The sequence below is a fragment of the Epinephelus moara genome, chromosome 10 (assembly GCF_006386435.1).
Source record: "Epinephelus moara isolate mb chromosome 10, YSFRI_EMoa_1.0, whole genome shotgun sequence".
Taxonomy (NCBI): Eukaryota; Metazoa; Chordata; class Actinopteri; order Perciformes; family Serranidae; genus Epinephelus; species Epinephelus moara.
The window spans coordinates 11,429,257-11,442,420 of record NC_065515.1 but is presented as its reverse complement, the minus strand read 5'-3'; the positions used below and the strand labels follow the sequence as shown (position 1 = coordinate 11,442,420).

Below are 13,164 nucleotides of genomic sequence, written 5' to 3'. Positions count from 1 at the left end.
TCTGTTCATTTCTAATAATTGTTTGTTTTTCGCCTTTGTATGATGGAGGAAACAGTGAACTTGGTAAAACAAATTAAGAATTTTACAGGTTGTGGTTGAGGTTTTATCCCCGAGGCATTTCAGCCCAACATGTAGCAGTATTTTATGGTTATCAGTGAATGCAGTGGAGTTATTACACCATCAGTAGGTTCTGAAGGTGATTTATATAATCAGATATGCAAATAACCCCTGAGTTTCTTGACCACTACACCTAAGACTAAAAAATAAGATCTGTGTCATTTTCCGAAACAGATTTCTATAGTCCCAAAGAACTGCTTCCATCGATTATTGCTATAATTTTTTCCATAATGGTTTTGGAGCTACTTTATAGGAAGCATGGAGGATGTTAGTGGATGCCACATCCCCTTCTTTAAGACAAGGGACTGAAAGAAAAAAAGTGCCTGAAATGCTTTTAATAAGCTTTAATTTGTCATTTTCTTTTTTTTTTTAAATACTTAACTACCATCACTCAAATCAAAACAGGATATGTCAAACTGTTGAGTCATCAAATGCATGAAGTCAGTATAAAGTGTCTTCCTCTATAATAACATATTTTTAAATATGTATCATAACAGACTTTCTGGCTGTGGAATCTCAGAGAGTCACTGTGAAGTCGTGGCCTCAGCTCTGAAGTCCAACACCTGCCACCTGAGAGAGCTGCACCTGAGTGACAACTACCTGCAGGATTCAGGAGTGAAGCAGCTGTGTGCTGGACTGGAGAGTCCAAACTGTAGACTGGAGACTCTGAGGTCTGTAGAAGGTTGACATGATGATGATCCACAATAACACAGTGAAAAAGTCACTCCACTCATTTTAGGGAAAAGCTCATTGATTGGGACATAGTAATGTTGAGCTACACATTCAAAACCTGAACACATCTGATGGATTATTAATGACATTCATCTACATAATTTTTCTTTATTCAGATTGAGTTGGTGCACTTTGTCAGAGATCAGCTGTGATTCTCTGGCCTCAGCTCTGAGATCCAACCCCTCCCATCTGAGAGAGCTGAAGCTGAGCTATAACAACCTGCAGGATTCAGGAGTGAAGCTGCTGTGTGATTTTCTGGAGAATCCACACTGTAGACTGGAGACTCTGAGGTGTGACCGTCTTTTACATTTTACATTTAATTAACAACTGGATCTATTATTTGTACATACAAACATTTTTTTTTTATTTGTTCATATTTTATTTTTTCTTGTATAAATTTAGTCTGCGGTCACAACAGACTTCTGTGACTTAAAGAAACTGTAGGAAATGTCCACTGTTAGTTGTTAAAGTAAGTTTCTGACTATCATTTTCGGTAAATAGTCACAGCTCCTCCAAGAATTGCCACCTCTACATGGTGTAGGGGTTTCCATGTCCCTGTGAACCAAAGAGCTGTGTTTTCCAGGGCTAATAGCCCCTAGTTCGGTCTCCTAAGGCAAAGTGGTCCCTGGGGAGGGGCCGGACTAACAGTGATTCAAGAAGACCTTGATGAAACAGAAAATTCAGACTTGGAATGCCTTGACTGGGGTCCCGGAGCCAGACCTTGGGATGGGGAGCGTCTTGGACACTCGGTTGAAGAGAGTAGCAGAGCTGTCATGAGTGAGTTGGATCAGATGGCGGGGGAGGCTGCCGGACAGACCTGTTAAACCCAAACGTGTAGTGAGGGTGAACTGGGAATGTCTGGCTGAAGCCCCTTTCCATGAGGTCTTCAACTCCCACCCTCTGAGGATTTTTTGGTGCATACCAGGAGAGGTTGGGGACATGGGTGGTCTGAGTTGTCTATGTTGTCTATGTTAATTGCTAAGAGCTGCAGTCAGAAGGCTGTCTGTGCTTGTCGTGGTGGCAATCTGGGAATCAGCTGGTGGACACAGCAGCTGTGGCTCAGAGCTAGAGCGGGTCGTCCACCAATTGGAAGATAAGCGGTTCGATCCCCGACTCCTCCAGTCTGCATGTCGAAGTATCCTTGAGCAAGATACTGAACCCCAAATTGCTCCCAATGATGCTTCCATTGGTGTGTGAGTGTGTTAAAAAGTAGCAGCTTTAATCCAGCAGGTGGCACCTTGTATGGTAGCCTCGGCCACCTGTGTATGAATGTGTGTGTGAATGGGTGAATGTGACTCATAGTGTAGAAAGTGCTTTGAGTGGTCGGATGACTAGAAAGTCACTATACAAATGCAGGTCCATTTACCATTTACTCGGGTGAGGGAGGCTCTCAGGCTGAAGGTGGAGGGCTTTCAGGTCTGGCTGGCCCAGGGGTCACCTGAAGCAGCAGACAGCTACCAGTTGGCCAGAAGGGCTTAAGATCCAGGAGGAGCAATGTCGATTCCCGTCCTGGCTATTGAACAATGGACCAGCCCTTTACCCTTCCCGAGGCTGCTGGAGGGGTTGTGTTTGCCCATCCAGTCAACATGTATTTTGCGGACTTGGAGAAGGCTTACGACCGCATCTCTCAGGGAGTCTTGTGAGGGGTACTGTGGGATAACGGGATACCAGAGTCGCTGCTTTGAGCCATCAGGTCCCTGTATGACTAAAGTGAGAGCTGCGTCCACATACTCGGTGTTAAGTCAAACACCGTTTCGGTGGGCACTGGCCCCTGCCAGGGTTGTCCCTTGTCACTGATCCTGTTTGTGATATTCATGGGCAGGATCTCGAGGTGCAGCTGGGGGCAGTCAGGGGTCCAGTTTTGGGACCTCAGAATTGCATCTCTGCTTTTTGCAGATGATGTGGTTCTGTTGGCTTCATCACACTGTGACCTCCAGCATGCAATAGAGCGGTTTGCAGCCGAGTGTGAGGCGGTCGGAATAAGAAACTATGTCCCAACCTTCATCTATGGTCGTGAGCTCTGGGGAGTGACTGTAAGAATGAGATTGCAGATACAAGCGCCCAAAATGAGTTTCCTCTGTAGGGTGGCTGGGCTCAGCCTTAGAGATGGGGTGAGGAGCTCGGACATCTGCATGGAGCTCGGAGTAGAGATAGAGAAGACGCCTCCTGCCTGCCTCCCGTTAGAAGTGTTCCAGGCATGTCCCACTAGAAGGAGGCCCTGGGGCTGAACTAGAAAACGCTGGAGCGATTATATATCTCATCTGGGCTGGGAATGCCTCAGGGTCCCCCAGGAGAAGCTGGGAAGCTTTGCTGGGGAGAGGGATGTCTGGGGTGCTTTGCTTGGCCTGCTGCCCCCGCGACCCAGCCCCAGATAAGCAGCTGAAAATGAATGGATGGATGGTCACATCATACACAGAAGATCCTCTAAACTAATATTTGTTTAAACTGATTAAGTTAACATGCAGAGGTAGAAATAGTTCTGTGCTTTTTTTTTTCATTCCAGTGTGATTTCACAAATTACGTGTGATCATTGATACTGATCCTTCAGAACACACACACACACACACACACACATGCACACACGCACACACAAACAAACAAACAAACAAACAAATCAAATCTGTTTAAAGGATCAATATGGTATTGATCCTCCAATTCCAGACTTGACTGAGATCAGCAGTATGATATTAATCTGTGTTGACTTGAATAGGTGTATAAATGTTGTGGTGACATTTGGATGATGTCTGTAGAAGGCTGACATTATGATGATCCACTATAACACAATGACAAGGTCACTCTACCCATTTAGGGAAAAGCTCATTAACTTGGACATAATAATGTTGAGCTACACATTTAAAACCTGAACACATGTGATTGGATTATTATTTGTATTAACATTATTCAGATTGAGGTCCTGCAGTTTGTCAGAGATCAGCTGTATTTCTCTGGCCTCAGCTCTGCAGTCCAACCCCTCCCATCTGAGAGAGCTGCAGCTGAGTAAAAACAACCTACAGGATTCAGGAGTGAAACTGCTGTGTGATTTTCTGGAGAGTCCACATTGTAGACTGGAGAGTCTGAGGTAATTTCACTGACTGTCTGTTACAGTTATCAATCTTGCATATTTAAGTAACAATTTGAACTTATTCATCTACATATAGATAACTTACACCCAGAAAATTTTATATTTCCATTTGTTATCTGTGTAATTATTCTTGTATAAACTGATCTGCAGTCACAACAGACAAAAATGTCCACTGACTACATGCATGCATGAGGTCTTACCAGAAAGAAAACTCCCTGTTTCTTGTGAAAGTGTCAGAAACACTCTAGGTGATACAGAGACAGAGTAATGGGCCTCTGAAGTCAGTAAAAAAATTGAAGATTTTGCCTAAAATAAAATAAAAAATGTGTTTCAGGATGAATAACTGTCTGTGGCTTCATCTGAGCAGGTAAATGACACTGTGGGGCTGTAGGCACACTATCAATGAACATTATTTTCAAATTTGAAGAAGATTGCTCAAAGTATGAACATTCTACAGTTTTTTTTCCATGAAAAGATCCAGGCGGAGCTCCAAAAGACAAGAGCGCTCACTCGGCTTCAAAACAGTACTATCAGTGATCAAACAACACCAGCTTCTAACATTGTACCTTATTGAAATCATGTGTGATTATGATAGCTCATGTTGTTTTTGACACAGAAACACCATAAAATATCACCAAATAAAGCCATATGAAACATGAAAGTTATGATCCCACTTTCTAGACGGTATATCTCAGCCAAAAATAGTGGTAAGAGTGAGACTCTTACTTTTTATAAAACTCAGCTACGTGCCCACTGACGACTCCACATAAGATCGTGAGTAATACTTTAACTTTTCCCGTCAAAAAAGGGCATGGCATGACTTGTCACCACTCATCGTGATTTTGGACTTTGCGTGATTAGGCTGCTCTGGTGTGAAATACATAATAAATAACAGAAAAACGATGTTATTTTTGAAACGTCGAGAGCTTCCTGAATCCGGCAATACCAAACATCACATGGTTTGATGACGTAGTGTGCCTGGGAGATATCATTTAACAGAGGAGGGGCCGGAGCGAGGATGTCGGCGTCCTGCCGTAGTTAGAGAGGTTAAACTTAAAGTTTACATGCTGAAAGAGCTGGGTTTTGCTGGTGTGGTTCAGTGTACGAGCTTAAATTGCTTTTATTGTATGCAAACTGGCTGAACCAGCATTTGTCATTATGACTAAATTAAAAAGTGGCCTAAATCAGCAACCTGTGCTGATTTCATCACAGCACTAAATCCAACCTGTATTAGTAATAAACAATATGACAACTTGATTAACATAATAATATGTTTGTAAACGGACTAACAACAGTGTCTGACAGGCTTTAAGCCGCGCACCACAACTTGAAGGAGATCAGATTTCACTAGAGGTGGGAGGGGAAAGAGTGGTATGTTTTGTTTACTAGACAATTCATGTTGTTTCGGTTGACGAGATGAGACACGGCAATTTACATCTGTAAAAATGTGCATTTTCATTTTTCTTGTAAAAATTTATCCTGCAGTCACAACAGACTTCTGTTTCTGAAAGAAGCTACTACTACTGTTATTAAAGTTAAGTTATTAAAGTAAATTTCTGTTGATACTTTTTGGTACATGGTTGCATTATTGATCCTTCAGAGCACAAATACACGCACACACACACACACACACACACACACACCATATTTCCAGCATATCAATATTGTATTGATCCTCTAATTCCAAACTTGACTAAGATCATCAGCATGTTATTAATCTGTGTTGACATGAATAGGGAAAAACTCATTGATTAGGACATAGTGATGTTGAGCTACACATTTAAAAATCTGAACACATCTGATTGGATTATGAATGACTCATCTACATCATTTATTCTTTATTCAGATTGAGTTCCTGCAGGTTGTCAGAGATCAGCTGTGTTTCTCAGGCCTCAGCTCTTAATGCCAACCCCTCCCATCTGAGGGAGTTGGAGCTGAGAGGAAACAACCTACAGGATTCAGGTGTGAAGCTGCTGGGTGATCTTTTGGAGAGTCCACACTATAGACTGGAGACTCTGAGGTCAGTAGAGGGTTGGAATCAGTTAATGATGGTTTCAGCAGTATTGTACTAAACACAGTTAGAATCAAAGCAAAGATCCAGTATTTCCCGTAAACTTTGGACAGAAAGACAGAGAGAACAGTCAGCCAATCAAATCAGCCAGAAACTTGGTGTGATCATGTGCTTGAGCTGATGTGAAGACGACTGTTGTTGCTTTCATGTCTACAGGAAGCTGGATTAAAGCTGACAGCATCACAACATGTATAGAGACAGCTGTCCTCCTTCATCAAACTGTCTCACCATGTAATCTAAGCTTGAAGGAACCCATTATGTTTTTTCCTTATTTTGTGTCATACATAATGTTACAATGTTGGATGTTCATACTAAACATGGCCAAAATTTTAAATAATGAGGTTAATGTATGTAAAAGTAATCCCTATGTGTAAAAACCTCACTGTTTCCACTGAGATAAGATGACATCTGCTTGTGACATTTTTCTTTATATGGTCATTTGCTTCAGTCATGCTGCAGCAACCGTTTACATTACATACGCTGCTACATGTAGCTACATACTAATGTCAGGGAAACATGTAATCTTGGTCACTGACGTTAATTTCTCCCAGATTTCAGATCATAATCCTCTTGGAACATGTTGGGTTGTGATTAGAAGCTTTTATTGGTGATTTTTGACGCTATTCTCTGTTTCAGTTATTCTCTAGCTGACCAATCAGAGCAAACAGAGCTTTTCAGGAAGGAGGCTTAAAGAGATAAACATGTTCTAGTATCAATCAATCAATCAATCAATTTTATTTATAAAGCCCAATATCACAAATCACAATTTGCCTCACAGGGCTTTACAGCATACGCCATCCCTCCATCCTTAGGACCCTCACAGCGGATAAGGAAAAACTCCCCCAAAAAAACCTTTAACGGGGAAAAAAATGGTAGACACTTCAGGAAGAGCAAATGAGGAGGGATCCCTCTTCTAGGACGGACAGACGTGCAATAGATGTCGTACAGAACAGATTAACATGATAAATTAACAGTAATACGTATGACACAATGAGACAGAAAGAGAGACAGAGACAGAGAGAGAGAGACAGAGAGAGAGAGAGATGCAGGACAGACGGTAATGACAGTAGCTTACAACATTAATGAAAGTAACAATATTACAATAATAATTATGGCTATTGTGGTACAATATCTTGTAGATATATATTAATATATGATAGTGTACATATGTGACAATAATCATATGTGTATAATAACAGTAGAAATGTGACTAATAATAACAGCAGCAGTAGGAGGCATCAGGCAAGATCACAGCAGCAGCACAACCATGACACACCATCCAGGCACCGCTGCAATATGAATTAACCTGCGAGACAGTGGAGCACAAAGGCTAGAGACCTTAAATACAAGTATGAGCAAAAATAAGCAAATTAGTGGCTCTGATTTCAAAGAAGCATCATTACATTTAGTAACCATGTGGTCAACGGAACCTCTGCTGAGGTCCAGTAATCACAGCTGACGTGTTGTTGTTCAGTCTTTGTATCAACAAATTGAAATTATATTTATTCTACAACAGACTCAGTCATTCAAGTGAATCTCTGTTTGATGATGTGTTCAGGACTCTCTGCTGTTTATTTTCACTGTGTACCTCAGTGAAATCTGCAGAATAAACAGACTCGATGCCCAAAGTCTCTGCAGGTCTGTGAGCTTCAAGCTAAGTATGTTCACTCCAACATGTTAGAGCTGAAAGGAAGCTGGCTACGCTATATAGCTAAGATTCCTTCTCCTTGACTTGTATACTGGGACTAGGACAGTAGTCCAATTAAACAGCCTAGTGGTGCTATAAAATGGCTCAACATAACTGTGCATGTAAATTAAATTTATGACTTCTGTTGTCTGTCTTCTTCTCTCATCAGCTAGAAACTGATCTCTGTCAGTATGAGTGATGTGGTGGTGAGGTGGATGTGGTGAGAGAATCAGCTGCATCCTGATGATCCAGAGAGGTTGAAGCAGCTGCATCAGAGACTCTGACTGAACCATGTTACTGGGAGAAAGACGGGGAGGCTGACTGGGCCATGTACTGTAACTGGGAGGTAGAGTGGAGAGACTCTGACTGGGCCATGTTACTGGGAGGTAGAGTGGAGAGACTCTGACTGGGCCATGTTACTGAGAGGTAGAGTGGAGATGACTCTGACTGGGCCATGTTACTGAGAGGTAGAGTGGAGATGACTCTGACTGGGCCATGTTACTGAGAGGTAGAGTGGAGAGACTCTGACTGGGCCATGTTACTGATAGGTAGAGTGGAGATGACTCTGACTGGCCATGTTACTGAGAGGTAGTGGAGATGACTCTGACTGGGCCATGTTACTGATAGGTAGAGTGGAGAGCTTCATCCAACACTGACTGACAGAAGAATCCCAAGTGGACATGATTCTCAGTGCTGCAGTCTCAGACAACCAAAACCAGAATGATGTGATCAGAAGGGGGGGTCTTGCAAAGGTATTATCATCTTTTTGAGTCTAAACACCTCAAAACTATATCTTTAATAAATGTGAAAAGACAACTGTTGACTTTTTTTTATTTGAGCTCTTGCTTTTGGTTTTATATGAACCAGTTTGGTTGAGACACAGTTTGTAAAATGCTATGTAAAAGTTAAATTTTGTACCAGAAAACAGTGGGATAATTGAAGAAGTGGGATGATTGATTTATTATAAAATTCTCAGCAAATAATCAATATGTGAAGAGTTAATTTCTTTCTAATCCAGTGAATAGTCCTCCTTCATGAGATGTCCTATAGGTCAACTCAAAGCAATGATTATTGCATTCTGCTTCAAAACTTCTTTCTAAAGGAAGCACAGTGTCAGAGGGTCACAAGACTCCCATGCAATCGAACATATCCCAACATTCTGCACAACCTATCTTCGTGAAAGTGGCGACTCAGCTCTGGTCCACCTGAAGACTAAGTACAGGAACAGAGTAAACATTAAACACAACGTTAGAGTTACTTTGTCAACGATCACCCATGACTTTGAGACTCTTATGAACAACAAAAAACATTCTGTGGAAGTTAGGCTGTGCTTACAGCTTTCCAGTTGAGAGTGAATTATATCAGTTACACTGTTTTCCTTGAGTATCTCAAAATAAAAATGATGCTTGACATGACCTGATGTTTGCCGTGTATTTTTGGCTCAATAAGCGACTGCCTGATGGATGCAATGACAGACAGGTCATCAGATATCTTCTATTAAGATGATCCGGTGAGATGTCTCTAAGGTAGACAGTTTTAAAAATTTGATATCCTAGTACTTGAAAGCACAAGGTTTTATTTATTGCAGCAGTTCTGCGATTTATTTAAAATCACCAACAGATTTGGGGATTTTGGTTGACAAGTATGTAAAACTGCATGCTCTGAACAATGTGGACCATGATATGTTCCATACAGGATTAGAATATACATTCTGGGGCAAATTCACAAAAGATTGCGCAACTTTTTAGATGGCTAAACCCTGCACAAGTAAGATAAAAGAAACCATGTAATTTTTTAAATCACCTTCAAATGGTGAAATGCACACCTATCTTGCCCTTTATGCATGTTGATCAGATGTGTGTGGTGTGTAGCAGTCCCTCAATCTTTGGTGCTTGCTGTCATTTCTTTTTTTCCCAAGTTGTTTCAGTTGGATGTCACAATTGCTGATTGGAGTGTTATTCAGATCACCTGTTGTGCAGGGTGTGGGGACTGACTCCTAAATAAAAAATTGAGAGCAGCTTGGTGCATTTCTCCTCTGGGCCTATCAGGGTGTGATGATGTCCTTTCTTTAGGATTTAAGACGCCGTTTACACGTTGCCGGCTATATTCATAAACGGACATTTCACCGTCTCCGTTTTCAAAAAGATCTTCGTTTACACTTACCCGTGTATATATACACAAGAGCATGCCAAACCTGTAGGTGGCAGTGTAACGAGAAGCTCAAGCCTTCCATGTATCCATTGTCACCATAGCAACATAGGTCGCACTTTTTACACAGGCGCAAGTTCCAGCGCATACTGTGACGTGGGCTGCCTGTAACTCCGTTTATCTCCGTTTACCTCAGTTTACATGCAATCGCGCAACCGGAGTTTTCCAAAATCTCCACTCTGGCCGGAGTTTTTAGAAAGACTCGTTTTCAGAGGAGAAATCTCCGTTTGCGTGTAAACGAAGGGCACAAACGAAGAAAGATGTCTCCGTTTATCAAAATCACCGTGTACATGTAAACGGCCTCTAAGAGAGGTGAGGAAATACACACTCAGGACATTCTGATTCTTCCTCGACCGAATGCAGACCTCATGTTAGCAGATATTGTCAGACAGAAACTTGGTTTCTCAGATTACTCAGTGGAGGAAATATTAGAGACCACCTTTCCACTAGTCTGCCTGCATCAGGGCAGATCTTGGTGCTATTCATGCAAGAGTTTACTTGCTGAACATATTCCCAACAGTTTGTTCATTGGTTTATTTTATCATTAATGAGGCATTTTGTCACTGTGAAGGCATTTGTGAGATTTGTTTCTCCATCTAAATAGTTTTTGTATTATGTGGTAGGGAACTGGTTCTCAGGCTTCTTCTTGATCACCTGAAATCTGGGGAATCAGCCCTGCCACAAATATGCACTCCCAACCAAAACCAACTGAATGCAGGGGCGTAGCCAGGATTGATAAGAGTATCAAGTCCTAATCCCCCCTGGTGCAACCCCATCACCCTAAAGAAAGTTCTGACTTTGCCCATCACAAAGAGACAGGGCTTAGCTAAGGGTCAGTTATAAGTAAGTCCCCTCTAAGCTTACAATGACATGGTTGAGGACCCTAGAAAATAACCACAGTATTTTAATCAATGTTGAGTTGCAAATCTGGAAATGATGATAGAAACACATGGTTTGAAAATGCATGCTCATAAAGATTTTTATTTCAAATTATACATGAAAAGGAGTTGCTGTAGACAGAGTCGCCTGAGCAATGGAGCAAGCTGAGCAGCTGCACCCCCACTATTACACTTGGGGGAGCAGAGGTGTGTTTTTGCATCCCTACTTTTTGATCAACAATCTTTGCTTTCTTTAAACATTCAAGCTAGTTTGGATAAGTGGATGCAGTATGAATTAAAAACTACATTTCCCATCCTAACCAAAGCTGTTTTCTCATATGAACTCAGACTATGTTTAAAGATTCAGATCTGGATGTGACCCTTCACACATGTGATACACGACAGGAGATTTTCAGTGACAGACGCATTCTCACCATGGATGTATAGAGACCTGGATACAGTATTGGTGGTGGAGCCCCATTCATTCCTTTTAATGTTGTAAATGAAGCCAAAGATGAAGCCGACTTTCATGCGTAAAATAACCTGGAGCTTCTGCATCATTGGGCCCACAGAGCAGGTGTGTTGCGCTAGGTACCCTCCTGCATCTGTTTTAGATGTTCACGTACAGCATGTCGATTGTTTCTTTCACAAGATACACCTTTGTTTTTACAGGAAATGCAGTTTCTGCTCTCTAAATGCATACTTTGAAAAAAAAAGTACTTACAACATAGGTAAAATACTTAGTCCTTAGTTTGATTTCCTTCGGCTTAGGCAACAAACACATGGTTAGATTAAGAAAAAAACATGATGGGTTGTCTTAAAATTTACATGTGAAACAAACAGTGGCCTCTTTGGTGACAGTCTGCAGTTTGAAGTTAACATGAGCAGAAGTCTTGCTGAAACTCAGATGAGCTATTAAAATCCAGGTGTTTCTAATGAAATGTATCATTAATGTGAATAGGTGCCACATTCACATTTTAAGAGGATACTTCTACAAACAAAAGACACAAAGGAGGACTAAGTAAATCATGCCTACGTGTGTGACTCAGCAGAGATAACATTAAATGAGAAGCTAATCTGCAAGAGAGTAAATATTTGCAAGTAAATCAGAATGTGTGAGAGCCCCACTGCATTACACTACATGATGTTTTGAAATTTTAAATTGTCACCTCTCACCTGAATTTCGTGTTTTTCTTTAAGGAAATTAACACATTTGCACCATAATTTGGAGTGTAAAAATTCACTGGAATGCAGAAAATTTTCTGGCCAAGGATGCGCCTGTTATTGTAACAACTCACTTTAAATGAAACTTCTGCATGACGAAAGCAGGCTGCCAGACGTCAAGGCCCGATTATTGGCTGCAAGTAACACTCACTGTGGCATGCTGGGCGGGGTATAAAACGACACAGCTTGAGTTCATCAGTGGCTTTGAACACCACCTTTGCCCCAAAACACAGAGGAGCTCTACCCCTCTCATCCCTCTTCTTAGTGGCAGGATGTTAGCTTTCATTGTCCCTTTATTTCCTTTATGTATCCATGTGTCTGTTTTTACCATAGACTGTCTTAAAAGATGGACTATGTGTCTCCACTCCCTCCGTACAAAAAAAGTCAAAACATCATGGATACGTCCGCTGCCATTTCATGTTGGTGATATCAGATACCAGAGTCTGCGCAGTGGCAATCTCCACAGAGTTGTCAATCATGATGTCAAACCACTTTTGACCACCACACTTGAATATTATAAGAGCTACCTAAAATAACAGATGGTTTTGGGTAAAAATTTATTTGGCATGCACTTTGATTTTTTTAGTTTGGCCCATGTCCCATCTGCTAAACATTGAGGCAGCAGGGTTTATAACCTAAACTGCATCCAGCCACCAGGGGGTGATCACTTTTGGGGCGCTGTCATGTTCATCTTTATTGTACAGTCCATGTTTTATACTGACAGTCGCTGGCTGAATTTAAGTTGTTACATCTGTTAAAGGGAAAGTTTGCTGATTTCCAACCAGCTCAGTGATCACAGTGTAGGAAGTATGTGCAGCGGGGAACTCCAAGTGTTTGGCTCTCCATTGTGCTATAAGCGCTGGAAGGTCGTTTGCTGGTGGAGGTCCACCGAACTTTTGCTTGCACACACTGCGATGACACAGAGCTGGTTGAAAATCAGCAGAGCTTCCCTTTAACTACCCATGTTGCTATTTTCCAACCTACTGTATTTTCCACACTATGAATTTCATGGACCTTCAGTGATTGGACCTCCCCCCAACTCCCCGCTGGATCAACAAACATTCTGGGGGGAAATAATTCAGAGGGGCCGCAGGTATATCGCACAGAGGGCTGGCTAGCAGTAGGCTGGCAGCCAGTCATCAGGCCTTGATATCTAGTTCCTCAC

The 13,164-nt window shown here is 41.7% G+C and overlaps 1 protein-coding gene across 1 annotated transcript; it reads left to right on the top strand.

The window, feature by feature from the left end:
• Positions 1–600: 600 nt before the first annotated feature.
• On the top strand, positions 601–9,081 carry LOC126396886 (ribonuclease inhibitor-like). Its single transcript, XM_050055252.1, has 6 exons — positions 601–788; positions 966–1,139; positions 3,755–3,928; positions 4,266–4,298; positions 5,778–5,951; positions 7,863–9,081. Exons 1-6 carry the CDS (start codon positions 601–603, stop codon positions 7,867–7,869), a joined length of 750 nt encoding a protein of 249 aa, XP_049911209.1. The 3' UTR covers positions 7,870–9,081.
• Positions 9,082–13,164: the final 4,083 nt, after the last annotated feature.

What these genes read in the sequence shown, in the direction of transcription:
- LOC126396886 (XM_050055252.1), top strand. Translation starts at nt 601, where the DNA reads ATGTATCATAACAGACTTTCTGGCTGTGGAATCTCAGAGAGTCACTGT. An exon ending in TGTAGACTGGAGAGTCTGAG is followed by an intron (nt 3,929 to 4,265) that starts GTAATTTCACTG and finishes AATGTGTTTCAG; the next exon opens with GATGAATAACTGTCTGTGGC. An exon ending in CTGTGGCTTCATCTGAGCAG is followed by an intron (nt 4,299 to 5,777) that starts GTAAATGACACT and finishes TTCTTTATTCAG; the next exon opens with ATTGAGTTCCTGCAGGTTGT.